At 47.1% G+C, this 13219-nt stretch overlaps 2 protein-coding genes across 4 annotated transcripts in view; both read left to right on the top strand.

Moving 5' to 3' along the window:
- The window catches only part of GRPEL1 (GrpE like 1, mitochondrial), a 972139-nt gene that overhangs the window by 209619 nt on the left and 749301 nt on the right, over positions 1-13219 (top strand). Inside the window, exon 1 of one of the 2 annotated variants that reach the window (XM_050792216.1) lies at positions 2050-2053. The exons of the other annotated variant lie outside the window; for it this stretch is intronic. The gene's annotated coding sequence lies outside the window, so the exon portion shown is untranslated. Of the gene's footprint in view, positions 1-2049; positions 2054-13219 lie in introns of those variants that run through there. 2 annotated transcript variants of the gene reach the window in all.
- Positions 1-13219, top strand: part of AFAP1 (actin filament associated protein 1) — a 122481-nt gene that overhangs the window by 70717 nt on the left and 38545 nt on the right. For both annotated transcript variants that reach the window (XM_050792101.1, XM_050792102.1), the window contains exons 10-11: positions 4909-5120; positions 9930-10075. In XM_050792101.1, the coding sequence (XP_050648058.1) occupies positions 4909-5120; positions 9930-10075 (358 nt within the window). The remainder of the gene's footprint in view (positions 1-4908; positions 5121-9929; positions 10076-13219) is intronic.

Genomic DNA, 13219 nt, shown 5'->3' with positions numbered 1-13219 from the left:
CAGCCTCAGCAACATAGCAAGGCCCCACCTCCAAAAAAGAAATCAGATGAAGTCTGGTAAAAGGGCAGGAAGGCATTCTTAGTCCAAGAGCCACCGTGACAGGCTCTTGGTGTACCAGCTCCTCTGCCCCTGGCCTCGTAGAGGACACACTGCGAAGAGTGGGAAGGAGGCTCTGGCTTCAGCAGGCCCGTGATCAGCTGCCAGCAGTTTCCTCACATTTGGTTTCTCTAAAAGCTGCTTCTTGATGCTCCTCTTGCAGGCCCATCTCCTCCTCGCTGATCAAAAACAAATACTTGCCAAGATACAACGAACAGTTACATTGGGATAAAACGTCTCTCAAAAGTGTTGAACGTTTTGTCCACATGTAACCAAAGCACAGTAGCCTCTGGGGTGGGCAGGCACTATCATTTCCCTTCCTAAAGAGAATAAATCAATGGAAACTTGGCCACACTTCTAAAAGCCTTCGCCTGCCGGCTCTTCTGCAGCTGCCGGAATTTGAGAGCCACCTGGCACTGAGACCCACGACGCCCCGTATCCGGAACAGCTGACCGGGAGGGTTTATATCTGTTCCCCTCCATCTGTATTTATTGTTTGTTTACTCTTCAGGCTGTAAAGTTAGTTTTATATTTTTAGTGAAATCTCCTCATGCATTCTTGCCACAGTGTTGCAAGAACCTGTGCCCTTTCCTTTGAATTTGGAGCAGAAATCAGCTGAAAACATTAAACTCACAAATTTTTAAAATTCAGTAACATCCTACCATAATATGGTAAGTGGGATCCAAAAATAAAATGGCTTCTATCTGGACCTGCCTTGTTAAGTAGTTAAATCTTAAGACGCCCTGGGTGAGCCTTGAAGCTCCCGCCTGCAGTTCTTGCTGCAGGAGCCAAGCTGGGCCCGTCCTGGCTGCACTCTAGCACCACCTGGTGGTGGATGTCGCTCCAGCGTAAATATTCCTGGAGATGACGGGGTCCTAGGCAGCGCTGATTTCATCAGCCAGGCTAATAATGGGGGGTCCAGAGGACCCCCTGACTCTAGACTCCTTAGATGAGGTTGTCTGCCGTTTCCTGTGTGGCCTCTTCATGTTCCCTACCCAGAATGTAGGAACTTTGGGCCTCCCCATTTTGAGAAATGGGGGCAGGGGGCTGGACGGGGTAGGGGCAGGGGGCTGGACGGGGTAGGGGCAGGGGGCTGGACGGGGTAGGGGCAGTCGCTGAACACAGACAGGTGACGGTAGAGCCACCTGCTGCTGTGAACAAGTCTGTTACCCAGGGGATTTTTTTTGGGGGGGAAATTTGGGGGCATTATGATAATTTCATATAAAGTCATTTTCTAAATAAAATGTGATCTGTCCAATATAATCATTCCTTTTATGGCTGGAATGTCAAGAAATTCATAGTGTCTGGTGGCTTTGGGCCACATTCTGTCAGGGAAGGAGACACCATGAGAGTCCATGTCCCTCTTCGGGACCAGGTGCCCTGTGGCTGGGGATCGGGGCCGGGCCCCCTGTGGCTGGAGATCGGGGCCGGGCCCTCTGTGGCTGGGGATCGGAACCGGGTCCCCTGTGGCTGAGGATCGGGCCGGGCGCCCTGTGGCTGGGGATCAGGACCGTGTCCCCTGTGGCTGGGGATTGGGGCCGGGTCCCTGTGGTTGGGGATTGGGGACGGGTCCCTGTGACTGGGGATCGGGACCCGGTCCCCTGCGGCTGGGGATCGGGCCGGGCGCCCTGCGGCTGGGGATCGGGGCCAGGTCCCCTGTGACTGAGGATTGGGACCGGGTCCCCTGTGGCTGGGGATTGGGGCTGGGTCCCTGTGGTTGGGGATCGGGGACGGGTCCCTGTGACTGGGGATCGGGACCGGGTCCCCTGTGGCTGGGGATCGGGGCCGGGTCCTCTGTGGCTGGGGATCGGGGCCGGGTCCCCTGTGGCTGAGGATCGGGACCGGGTCCCCTGTGGCTGGGGATCGGGCCGGGCGCCTGTGGCTGGGGATCGGGGCCGGGTGCCCTGTGGCTGGGGGTCGGGGTGGGCTAGGGATTGGGGCCGGGCTGGGGTTCGGGGCCGGGCCCCCTGTGGTTGGGAATTGCCACCCCACTGCTGAGTCCATGCCCTCTTGGGGACTGGGTCCTCTGTGGTTGGGAATCGGACTGAGTCCTTTGTGGTTGGGAATTGCTGCCCCGCTGCACTGTACAGTCTCTGTCATTGAGGTCACTGGCATTTCAATTCTCAGTTTCTTCCACTCCTTCTACGGGCCCCGTGAAGGGGTGCCTGGGCCCTGACCGCTCCAGAGCACGGGCTGTTTTCCTTGCCCTGTAGCTTACTGCTCCTTTTCAGAAACCGTTTTGGGGCATGTTATCTTAATGCACCTCAGTATGTGAAGTGATTTGAGGGGAGTCCTTGCCTCCCTTTTCCTTTTAGATACACCTTTACGTTTGTCAACTCATGCTCAAAACATACTTAGGATTGATACAGTTGGCTGTCATTGTGTGAAAGTCTAAAAATGTAAAAATGTTGGCTTTCAGCATGAGTGGTTACTCTAGATGGTATCAGAGCCATGGTGAGCACGTGGTTCCCAGCGCTGGCACTCGGATGCTCAGATATGATAGTTGACCTCTTTTTAAGTAGAGGTTTCTTTTTTCTTTTTAAAGAATAACTGTATTGGCCGGTAATCCCAGCACTTTGGGAGGCCGAGGCAGGTGGATCACAAAGTCAGGAGATCGAGACCATCCTGGCTAACACGGTGAAACCCCGTCTCTACTAAAAATACAAAAAATTAGGCGGGCGTGGTGGCAGGCGCCTGTAGTCCCAGCTATTCAGGAGGCGGAGGCAGGAGAAGGGCGCGAACCTGGGAGGCGGAGCTTGTAGTGAGCCGAGATGGCACCACTGCACTCCAGCCTGGGCGACAGAGCGAGACTCCGTCTCAAAAAAAAAAAAATAAAAATAAAAATAAATGTATTGGAACTGTGTCGTTTACAAATAGCATTTTACAGAGCAAAAATAGTGCTATAAGGCCTCCGGTTGTATGCATATTAACAGCTCTTTATCTGCCGTCTTTGACTCCCAACAGGGGTTCAGGTCTGGCTTTGCTGTGTGGTCTTGGACAAGATACTTCACATTATCTGGGAGTTAACGTCCTCCTTCAATAAGTAAAGCCTCTGAGACTCTTTCCTACTTTGATTCTAGAGCCTCTTCGCCTCCCTGCAGCCCTCCTAAGTGTCTGAAGTACAAGGAGCTTGGATCGAGTGTAGTTTGCTCTCTGAACACAAGAGGGCGGCCACAGCACAGGCCTTGGAGCCTCAGCCTGGCGCCTCCTTTCTCTGTCACTCCCTAAGGACAGCAGCCCACACACCCCAGATGAAAGTTTTAGTTCCAGAAGAAGCAGTGTGCATTTCTCTTCAGTGTGTGTTGGTAGAAATGACGTCACATTCAGCCAATGAAAATTTAGACTTTATAAGTGTGTACCTAGTAAGCCACTGAACCAGTATTTGTAAGTTGTAAAGCATCATTCTGGGTCCTGAACATACCTCTCTCTTTTTTTTTTTGGTCTTTATAGCATTTATCCATTGCTAATAAGGTGTGTAAGACTGAGAACATAAAAGCAGTAAGAAACATCCTCCAAAACCCTTTTGGAAAGGCATTTTAATTGATTTTTTTTTTCTTTTTTCTTTCTTTCTTTTTTTTTTTTTTTAGTGACAGGGTCTTACTGTGTTGCCCAGGCTGATCTTGAACTCCTAATCTCAGGTGATCTTCCTACCCTGGCCTCACAAGTAGCTGGGACTACTATTGGCTGGAAAAGGAATCTGAAAAATCAGAATTGGAAAGGATGTATCTTGTTTTGTTTCTTAACGTTTTTGAGGCAGGGGTATGTGTGTGTGTGCACGTGTGAACTAAAGGAGTAGCTGAACTTCAGTTGGGAGTCTGGTACTTCCTTTTCTCCCACTATCAACATTTTATATGCTATTTAACTCGCTTTCTAAATCTTAAAGGGGGCAGTGATTTACTAGCAATATGGTGTGGTCGGAAGGTACAGCCACCCTGATATCTATTTTTCATGCCTTGTTATTTCTAGAAGAATCCATCTTATGTTTGTAACAAGTGAAAATGGTCCATTTCCTGTATTTGAGAAGTTTTTTTTTTTAATGAGGATAATGATTTTTCCTGTCATTCTGCCACTCCTGTCTCTGTGGTATACTGAAGATGTTGTGCCATAGCCGAGACACAGATCACAAACTTTCATGTACATTCAGACTTTAGAGTTGAGATTTCCTCCGGGCAGCTTCACCAGTCGCTTTGCAGTTTCAGGAGCAGAAAGGCGGCAGGTGCGTCCTCAGCCTCGGCTGGGAACCTGCCCCCGGGGCCTCTGCCATCGGTAGGCTGCTTCCAGCGCTGGGGATCTTAGTGCCTCCCAGGGCCTCCTATTTCTTGAAAAGTTTTCATTTTCAGATAGTTTTTGTTTCTTCATGTTACGCCGAAAATCTGCCTGCCTGTGACTCTTACCCTACTTGTATCATTTGCAGCTCCTCAAAATAAATGAAATCCTTTTCCAGTTTGAAGGCACCTGTTGTGCCCCCATCCTGGCCATCCGAAACCCGATGGCTTGTTCACTTCTCACGTGCTCTAGGTGAATTCCGTAGTCCCACATCAACACTAGACGTCCGGTAACTGGTTCTTCGCACGTGTTGAGTTAGGGGCTTCCAGATACGGTCTATTGGTGCAATGAAAAGCCCCCAAAACTTGTGATGCTATAGCCATGGCTCTCCTAGTTTATGTGAATTTGCATTTAAAGCTTGATCGATCGTGTGAGGGACTTGTTTTATCCACACCCCCATCCCTGGGCCTCCTCAGTGCGACTCTGGACGTCTTGACCGCGCCTGGTCTTGTCCGAGGCGGCTGACGTGTGGCTTGTCTCCCCGCAGGCTATCTGAACGTGCTCTCCAACAGCCGCTGGCGGGAGCGCTGGTGCCGAGTGAAGGATAACAAGCTCATTTTCCACAAGGACAGGACCGACCTGAAGACCCACATTGTGTCTATTCCCCTCCGTGGCTGCGAGGTGATCCCGGGTTTGGATTCTAAACATCCCCTGACGTTCCGGCTGCTGCGCAACGGCCAGGAGGTTGCAGTATTGGAGGTAGGATATTTCGCAGGGGCTGCACTCCACAGGGGGACACACGCCGTGATTCTCCTTCCAAACGCTGAACGCTGACTCCTCTGTCAAAATTCCTCCCATCTTTTCGGCCCACCCCCTTTTCTCTCACTTTCCAGTCTGGGTGTCTTTGCTTTGCTTCTTGCCTCAGTTTTTTTTCTGGGAGATACGACAATGCCGGGACCCCAGCACCACTTTCTCCCCATTTGCACACATCAGATTGGATTGCCTCCTTGTCTGGTTATGCCTGTTTGCAGAGAAATTACATGCACAATCCCACAGAGGACATTGCTTCTCTAAAGCACCTGGAAAATAACTTGTTTTAAAATTTCCAAGAAAGCTCTTTCCGCCATATGAGCTCTTTGAAATGGTGGTAAATGTTTCCTTTGCAATGTTGACTTCTTTACAGATGGAAGACTTTTTGGGGCCATCTGAATGCCTTGTAGATGGCGGCCAGTGAGCCACATGACACAGAAACCGAAAGAGCACCTTTGCTGTTTCAGAGCCCGGGGCTTGGTGCACGCTTTGTTATTTGTTTGGCTGCTTCACTAGAATTTCTTATACATGAAAGCAGAAAAGACAGTTACAACTTATAGCTACATACTCAAAACTTTCATTATTGAAAGTTTTTAGTTTTTCATCATAGAAAACGTTCTGTTGATGTTTTCTGCCCTGTTTTAGACCTTTTTTTCCTGTGATTTTTCCCTTTATTTCTGAGTCTTTTCCCCCACTTAGTGTTACTATGACTAAGATGCAAAGATAGAGAGATAGATCCATGCATTCACACGTCAGATGGTCGCGCCCGTGTCAGTGCACCTCATGCTGCAGAATCGATAGAAACCAGTTCACGTCAGGTGTGGTGGGTGGCTGGTGTGTGGCAGAAACTCACCTGGTGTGGAGCCTGCTCTAAATGCCTGCGTAGTGACGCTCATCGGCAGAGGAGAGAGTGCCAGGGGCTGCCGCCTAAACCTTGACGGCCCAGTCAGGCAATCTTTCTGAAGATCTTGAATTTCACACGTAGGAGCTCATTGCAGGAACTATTTTCACAGAGGCTGCTTTTTTTGGTGGGGATGAAAAATAGATGAACACCATCTTTTTCCTGCAGGGCTCAGGAGGTAAGGGAAGGTCAGAAGCACACACAGCTGCCCCCGTGGCTGGTTTTGCAGCAGTGTGATCTAACAGAGAGGGCTGGGCTCAGATGGGCTTGAGACAGCTGGGTTCTAGTCTCAGCTCTGTGCAGACCCTGACCACGGCCAAAGCTTTTGTTCTCTCTTGGCTTCTTTACCCACCATAAAACATGAATGTTGAGCTAGAGTCAGTGTACCTTGTAAACATTGATGTGGGCTGAAAACTGTAGGGTGGATGGCAGTGGAAAAAAGCTGAAAACTTAAACGAAGAAACTGTACTCTTGATATAACAATGTGGGTCTCCCATGAGAGCTCTGGCAGCAGATCTGAGAAGGGTTGCCAGTAAAAGGAGGCATGAATTGGCACGGATTAGATGCAGGAATGAAGAGGGAGACGCTGGGCTGAGTGCCGAGACAGAGAAGCTCAGGGTGGGGTGGGGTTGGGTGGAAGTTAGGAGCTGTTTGGTGAAGAAGTCACCTGCCCCGCCATTGCTGGGGGCACAGTAGCTGTGTGCCCCAAGTGCTGGAGAGAAAGCGGTAGCATTTCATACCTTCACCAATGCTTGGACCACTCAGGAAGGTGCTTATTCCTTGAGAGAGCTGAAGTAAGTAGACTCAGTTTCCTGAATGACACGACAGCAAGAATTGGAAGTTTACCCAGTATCTCTTCATGTACGACCACTATTTTTACAGCTGAAAAGTGATTTCACTTACAAGTGACACATAAAACATCTACAGCCTTCCAACGTAAGCAAGAAGCCTGTCCTCATCAGTGGCGAAATGCCATGAGCCAGTCAGTAGAGGAGTTGCAATCTATACTTTTTCCAAGATCCTTTTATTTTAACTTTTGTTTTGAGATATCTTCAGAGTTACCGAAAAGTTGCAAGGGTAGCACAAAGGATGCCTGTGCGCCCTTCATCCTTATCCGTCAAAGACCAATGTGCCCTGTGCTTGCTGTGCTGTTTCTTGCACAGCCCTGTGTGTGCACTCTCCCTGCCGCCCCTTTCTCTCTATATGTCTGTATGTCTTTGTGTAGGATTTTTTTTTTTTTTTTTTTTTTTAAGACAGAGTCTTGCTCTGTCGCCCAGGCTGGAGTGCAGTGGCGTGATCTCAGCTCACTGCAAGCTCTGCCTCCCAGGTTCACGCCGTTCTCCTGCCTCAGCCTCCCAAGTAGCTGGGACTACAGGTGCCCGCCACCACGCCCAGCTAATTTTTTTTGTATTTTTAGTAGAGACGGGGTTTCATCGTGTTAGCCAGGATGGTCTCGATCTCCTGACCTCGTGGTCCTCTCGCCGCAGCCTCCCAAAGTGCTGGGATTACAGGCGTGAGCTACCGCGCCCAGCCCAGGCTATAGATTTTTAATCAGTGATTATATCCTTTAATGTCGTGACTTATTTTGGTCAAACTATCACAGATTTGGTCCGCAGGAGGCCCTCAGAGCTGGTTATTTGTCCTTTGCCATGTCCCTGTAATAAAGAGATCACAGTCCATCATGCTTGGGGCACTTTCCTTACTTTATGGCACAAGGAGATGCCCCAGGCTCATCCTGTACTTTTCCCTGCTCCAGACCTGGAGTCAGCCGTTCCTCCAAAGCAATCTGTTCCTTTTAGAGGAGAATGGCAGAGAATTGAGATGCCAGGATCTGGGGGCCAGATGTGCTCACTTCTGCCAGCGGACCAGAGCGCCTGGGTCTTTTCAGTAGACAAACGCTAGAAACAGATGTGTGGATGTGGGTATGGATACATGCACACACATTCACACGTTTATATGTTATACATGCGACAGATACTTAAGTATATGTATACATATACATGCATATATGCATACACGCACCCACACATGTCTGTCTATACCTATCTATGTATTAAAAGCTGTGAGAACTAATACCTCCAACACCACAGTATTATTTTTTAAAAGCCTATGAGGAAATTTCATACAATCAACTATGAAGAAAGGAATTGGTAAACTCTAATGTAATAATATCAGTGACATCTTAGATATTAATTGTATGAAAACATTTTTAAAATGCTTTGATGCAATGGTTATAGTGACATAGGAATAGACTAATCATGGATACATTCTCAATATAGATTTTGTTTTAGGAAGGACATAAGACCTGTGAAGAGAACACATTTGTGATTTTTTTTTAATCCAGGTATTCAAATCAATTCATTTTAATTTGGCAAACATTGATTCTGGTTTTACTCTCTGTAAGGTACTTACTGGGAATTCCTTCCCTTTGTCCTCATGGCCTCATTGTGTATGGTTAGTAATGATTTGTAGTACGGAAAATATCACTAGCCAATTTCTCAACATAAAAAATAGCTGCTTCTTTGTTAACATCCCTTCCTTTAGAGAGGCCTTTCTACATGGCGTGGAGTATTTACAATTACTTATAGTTTGATCGGTGTTAAACTTGCCAAGGTTATAATTATAAAACCCAATTTTCTTTAAGCTCAACTTAGAAGATCTTTATTTAAATTAGTAATTTTTGTAAGCAATGAATTTGTTTTCTTCAACATTCAGTTAACTCATAAATTTGATAGCTTAATTTCTCCTAAACTCTAACCATTATTTACATATTTGATTAATCAAAATTTTTAAAGATTTCAAATACCATTAAAAATATAACTGATTTTCTAAATCACTTTAAAACAATGGCTTAAAACTGGGCATGGTGGCTCGCACCTGTAATCCTAGCACTTTGGGAGGCTGAGGCAGGAGAATTGCTTGAGCCCGGGAGTTCGAGACCAGCCTAGGCAAGATGGTGAGGCCCTGTCTCTACAAATAAAAAATAAAAAAAATTGGCTGGGCTTGGTGGTGCGCACCTGTAGTCCCAGCTGCTTGGGAGGCTTAGGCAGGAGGATTGCTTGAGCCCAGGAGTTGGAGGTTGCCGTGAGCTATGATACACCACTGCACTCCAGCCTGGGTGACAGAGCGAGACCATGTCTCAGAGGGGAAAAAAAAAAGGATGACTTAAAAATTGAACGAACATAATCTTAAAGACCTACTTCAGACTTGCAAATTAAGCAGACCAAATGGAGGAGATAGCAGACATCTTAAAAAATGGTGTGTCCAAAGCAGCCCAGTGATTTCAGAGCATCGTTCCCCCATGGAAACACAATTGATATCAAAGGAAATTGGTTTTTTTATATCACCTAATCAAGAAACTGAATGACCATTTCAGGCCCATGTAGGGGGGCTCACCCAGGACTCCTGGATAAAAATGTTTGAGACTAGTAAGGGCCTAGCGCTTGGTCGCGTTTTCCAAGTCAGGCAGCAGCAGCTGGGACGTGCTCCTTCTCCTGGTCAGGCGATGTCGCCAGAGGTTTCTCAGCAAGTTCTTTCAGCTGGAATGTAACTAATCCCATTAATTTTCGTGTCTCACCCCTAGTGCCTTTCCCTATGATAATTGGAAGGCATTTTAGGACCTCAGAGTTTCATTCACCTTTGGTATAATTGGGATGCCGCTTCCTAAGTTAAGACCTGCTGTGAACGTGATGTTAATCCCATCGCTCAGCCAGTGGCTGCGTCTTCCTTCTCGTTTCTTCTTAGGGACATCACGTTCCATCGCCTTTCCTATTATGCGGTCTCTTTCTTGGACGCATTTACGAAAATGTAAAAAATCTTTAGTTAAATACAACCTACCTTTTTTCCCACTTCCACAGGCATCTTCCTCTGAGGACATGGGCAGGTGGATTGGGATTTTACTCGCAGAGACGGGGTCGTCCACAGACCCGGGGGCCCTGCACTATGACTACATCGATGTGGAGATGTCTGCCAGTGTCATTCAGACAGCCAAACAAACCTTCTGGTAAGACCCACTGCCGTATGAAATGGCACCACAGTTCAATACTTGTCTCTTCGCTAACTTAGTTTCACTTAGTTTTTGTGTGAGGATATAGTCTCCGAAGGAAAATCTAAAAGCTTTCCCTTTTGCATTATCTTAATCCAAATTTTGCAGCAATGTTTTTGTCATGTCAACCCACTGGGTTTTCTATTCAAGCAGCGTGTGGCAAACTTGCATAAAGGACTAGATAGTAAATATTTTTGGTTTTGTGGGCCAGACGATTCCTGTTAATATCCACTCAGCTCCCTTTCCAGCCAGACACCATATGTAAATGATGGGTGTGTCTGTGTTCTAATAAAACTTTATTTGTGAAAACAGGCAGTGGCCTGGATTTGGCCCATAGTTTGCTGACCCCTGTATTAGATGAACGGTTCTACGAAGCACAAATGATTCTACATATTGCCGTAATGAGGACTGAGTTTTCAAAGCTATCCATCAAGTACTTTGTAAATTTAAATTGTGATTTAAAAAAGAAAAATGCTGCAATCATGTATAAAAACGTCCTTTTGAACGGTGAATATTTCTTTAACTAATGGTGGCAGAAATATTTATAGCAGTAGTTCTTGGTATGGTCCAGAGACCGCCTGGGGATATTCCAGACCCTTTCTGGCAGTCTGCGGAGTTAAATTATTTTCATAAGACATTGTTTCCGTCTCCCACCGTTTGGACATCTGCATTAGTGACCATTGGCTGGCAGCTTCGCACCAACAGTCGTCCTTCTCTGTATTAATAATCATTGTCACTGCCAGTGTAAATAGTCAAAGAATTTTACCATTTGCGATAGTAAAAGAAAATGCTGGGCTGGGCGCGGTGGCTCACGCCTGTAATCCCAGCACTTTGGGAGGCTGAGGTGGGTGGATCACGAGGTCAGGAGATCGAGACCATCCTGGCTAACACGGTGAAACCCCGTCTCTACTAAAAAATACAAAAAACTAGCCGGGCGAGGTGGCAGCGCCTGTAGTCCCAGCTACTCGGGAGGCTGAGGCAGGAGAACGGCGTGAACCCGGGAGGCGGAGCTTGCAGTGAGCTGAGATCCGGCCACTGCACTCCAGCCTGGGCGACAGAGCGAGACTCCGTCTCAAAAAAAAAAAAAAAAAAAAGAAAATGCTGGTTTCACTTCAGATGTCCTTGAGGAAGCAGTAAAAATGATGACTTTTTCTATAAAGGATCAGATAGTAGATATTTGCACGAAGTCTCTGAAGCCCGTGTGCTTTTCCTGTTCCACGTGGCGTGGTGAGAGGCCATGGAGAGCACGCAGGCATGTACAATGACAGTGGTCCTGTTGAGGAACAGCTCAGACAAGTGAGGTGCTCAGAGAACTAGCTGCGTTAAGTTTTGTTTCATTTTTACTTGACAAAGCAACAGACAAACTGTGGTTATTCGCACATAGGCATTTGCAGATGTTTCCTTGAAAATGAGCTAGCTACACCCATCATCATCTCTAGGCAAACAGTTGGCAGTATTTGTTGCTTACGATACGTTTAAGCTTTCCTTAGAAATTAGAATTCTGGAAAATTTGCATCTGCCATGGTGAGCTTGCCAGCTTCTCAGCACCCACAGACTCCTGCTGAGATCTGTAGTCATGTCAGTGAGCAGTTTTGTTGATGTCGTATAATGAAGGGTGTCAACGTTGGGAAGATCTGCAGAAGCCATGCTTGGGAAAAGATCTATTCCTAGTGCAAGATAAACGACTGGATTTTAACGTGAGTCGATGGATCTGCTTTCCAGCTCCATTGCAGTTGGCGGTGAGAAGCCACCACTTGCTACGTTTTGGTGTAGTACTAAAGAAGCGCAGCTACAACCCAGAAAAAGCAATTAAAACGTGCCCCACTTGTCCAGCTTACATCTGTTTGAGGCTGGATTTTCTTCGCATACTTCAACCAAAAGCGCATTTGGTGACAGATTGAATGCAGAAGCAGGTGTGAGAATCCAGCTACCTTCTGTTAAGCTGGACACTAACTAGGTTTACAAATGTGTGAACAGTGCCACTTGTTATTGGGGTTTTGTTGTTGTTGTTGGTGGTGGTGGTGGTGGTGGTGATTTTTTTGATTAAGGGTCTTGCTCGGTTGCCCAGGCTGGAGTGCAGTGGCACAATTATGACTCATTGCAGCCTCGACCTCCTGGGCTCAAGGGATCCTCCCATCTCAGCCTCCCAAGCAGTTGGGATTACAGGCATGTGCCACCATACCTGGCTAATTTTTTTTTTTTTTGGTAGAGACAGGGTCTTGTTATGTTGCCCGGGCTGGTCTCAAACTCCTGGACTCCTGGGCTCAAGTGATCTTCCCACCTTGGCCTCCTAAAGTGCTAGGATTACAGGCATGGCCCACGGTGCCACTTTTAAGTGAATAACAATGAACACATTTCTCAGGTTTTCATTTCAAATACAGCAAGTAGTAGGTAGGGCATCTTGGCTTGGGTCCTGCTTTGGTATTTACTAATTAGAACAATTTGGACAAGCCATTCGTTACCTGTTAGTACCTCTGCTGTCTTCTGTAGAACATAGAGAGGGTGGGCGACTTAATCTCTGAAACTTGCAGCTCCGGCGTCTTTGACCCCTTGACGGCTGCATATGTTTCTCTCCTCCTTAGAGAGTGGGGACTGAGGTGAGGGAGCGAATGAAAACAAAGCTGGTCATGAATTCCATCATCAGCAAGTGAGGAGAAACAGAGACAGCTGCTGGCGGACCCGCCAGTGCTGAGATGACGCGACCTTTCAAGTGTGGAGAAGATGGGCTCAGATGCCTGTGCTGTTGTGTCGTGCCTGTTTAATGTGAACACCACCATCTAGTTTTTCCACACAAGTGCTCTCTATGGGGAATTGGAGCAGTCTTCCTTTGTGTCTTCAGTGGTGAATGGACGTTCATTTAATGCTTAGCTAGGACATTCTGGGGCTAAGAAATAGTTCTCAAAGTGAAGATAACTTGGCCCATTTTAGGACTCAAACCACATGTTACATACACCCAACTAAGGTCAATAGCCCTGACAAGTGGAATTAGTCTTGCACAGATTGTCCATGAAATCCCCAGTAACACTGGAGGGTTTCTACAGTGCAGACTGGTCTCACCACTGTCCTTTTGTGTGGAAATCGGGATAGACGTAGTCTAGTACT

Source organism: Macaca thibetana, chromosome 5, assembly GCF_024542745.1.
Source record: "Macaca thibetana thibetana isolate TM-01 chromosome 5, ASM2454274v1, whole genome shotgun sequence".
In the NCBI taxonomy this organism is placed as follows: domain Eukaryota; kingdom Metazoa; phylum Chordata; class Mammalia; order Primates; family Cercopithecidae; genus Macaca; species Macaca thibetana.
Note: the sequence above shows the minus strand (reverse complement) of the source record. Positions and strands in the feature narration are given on the sequence as shown.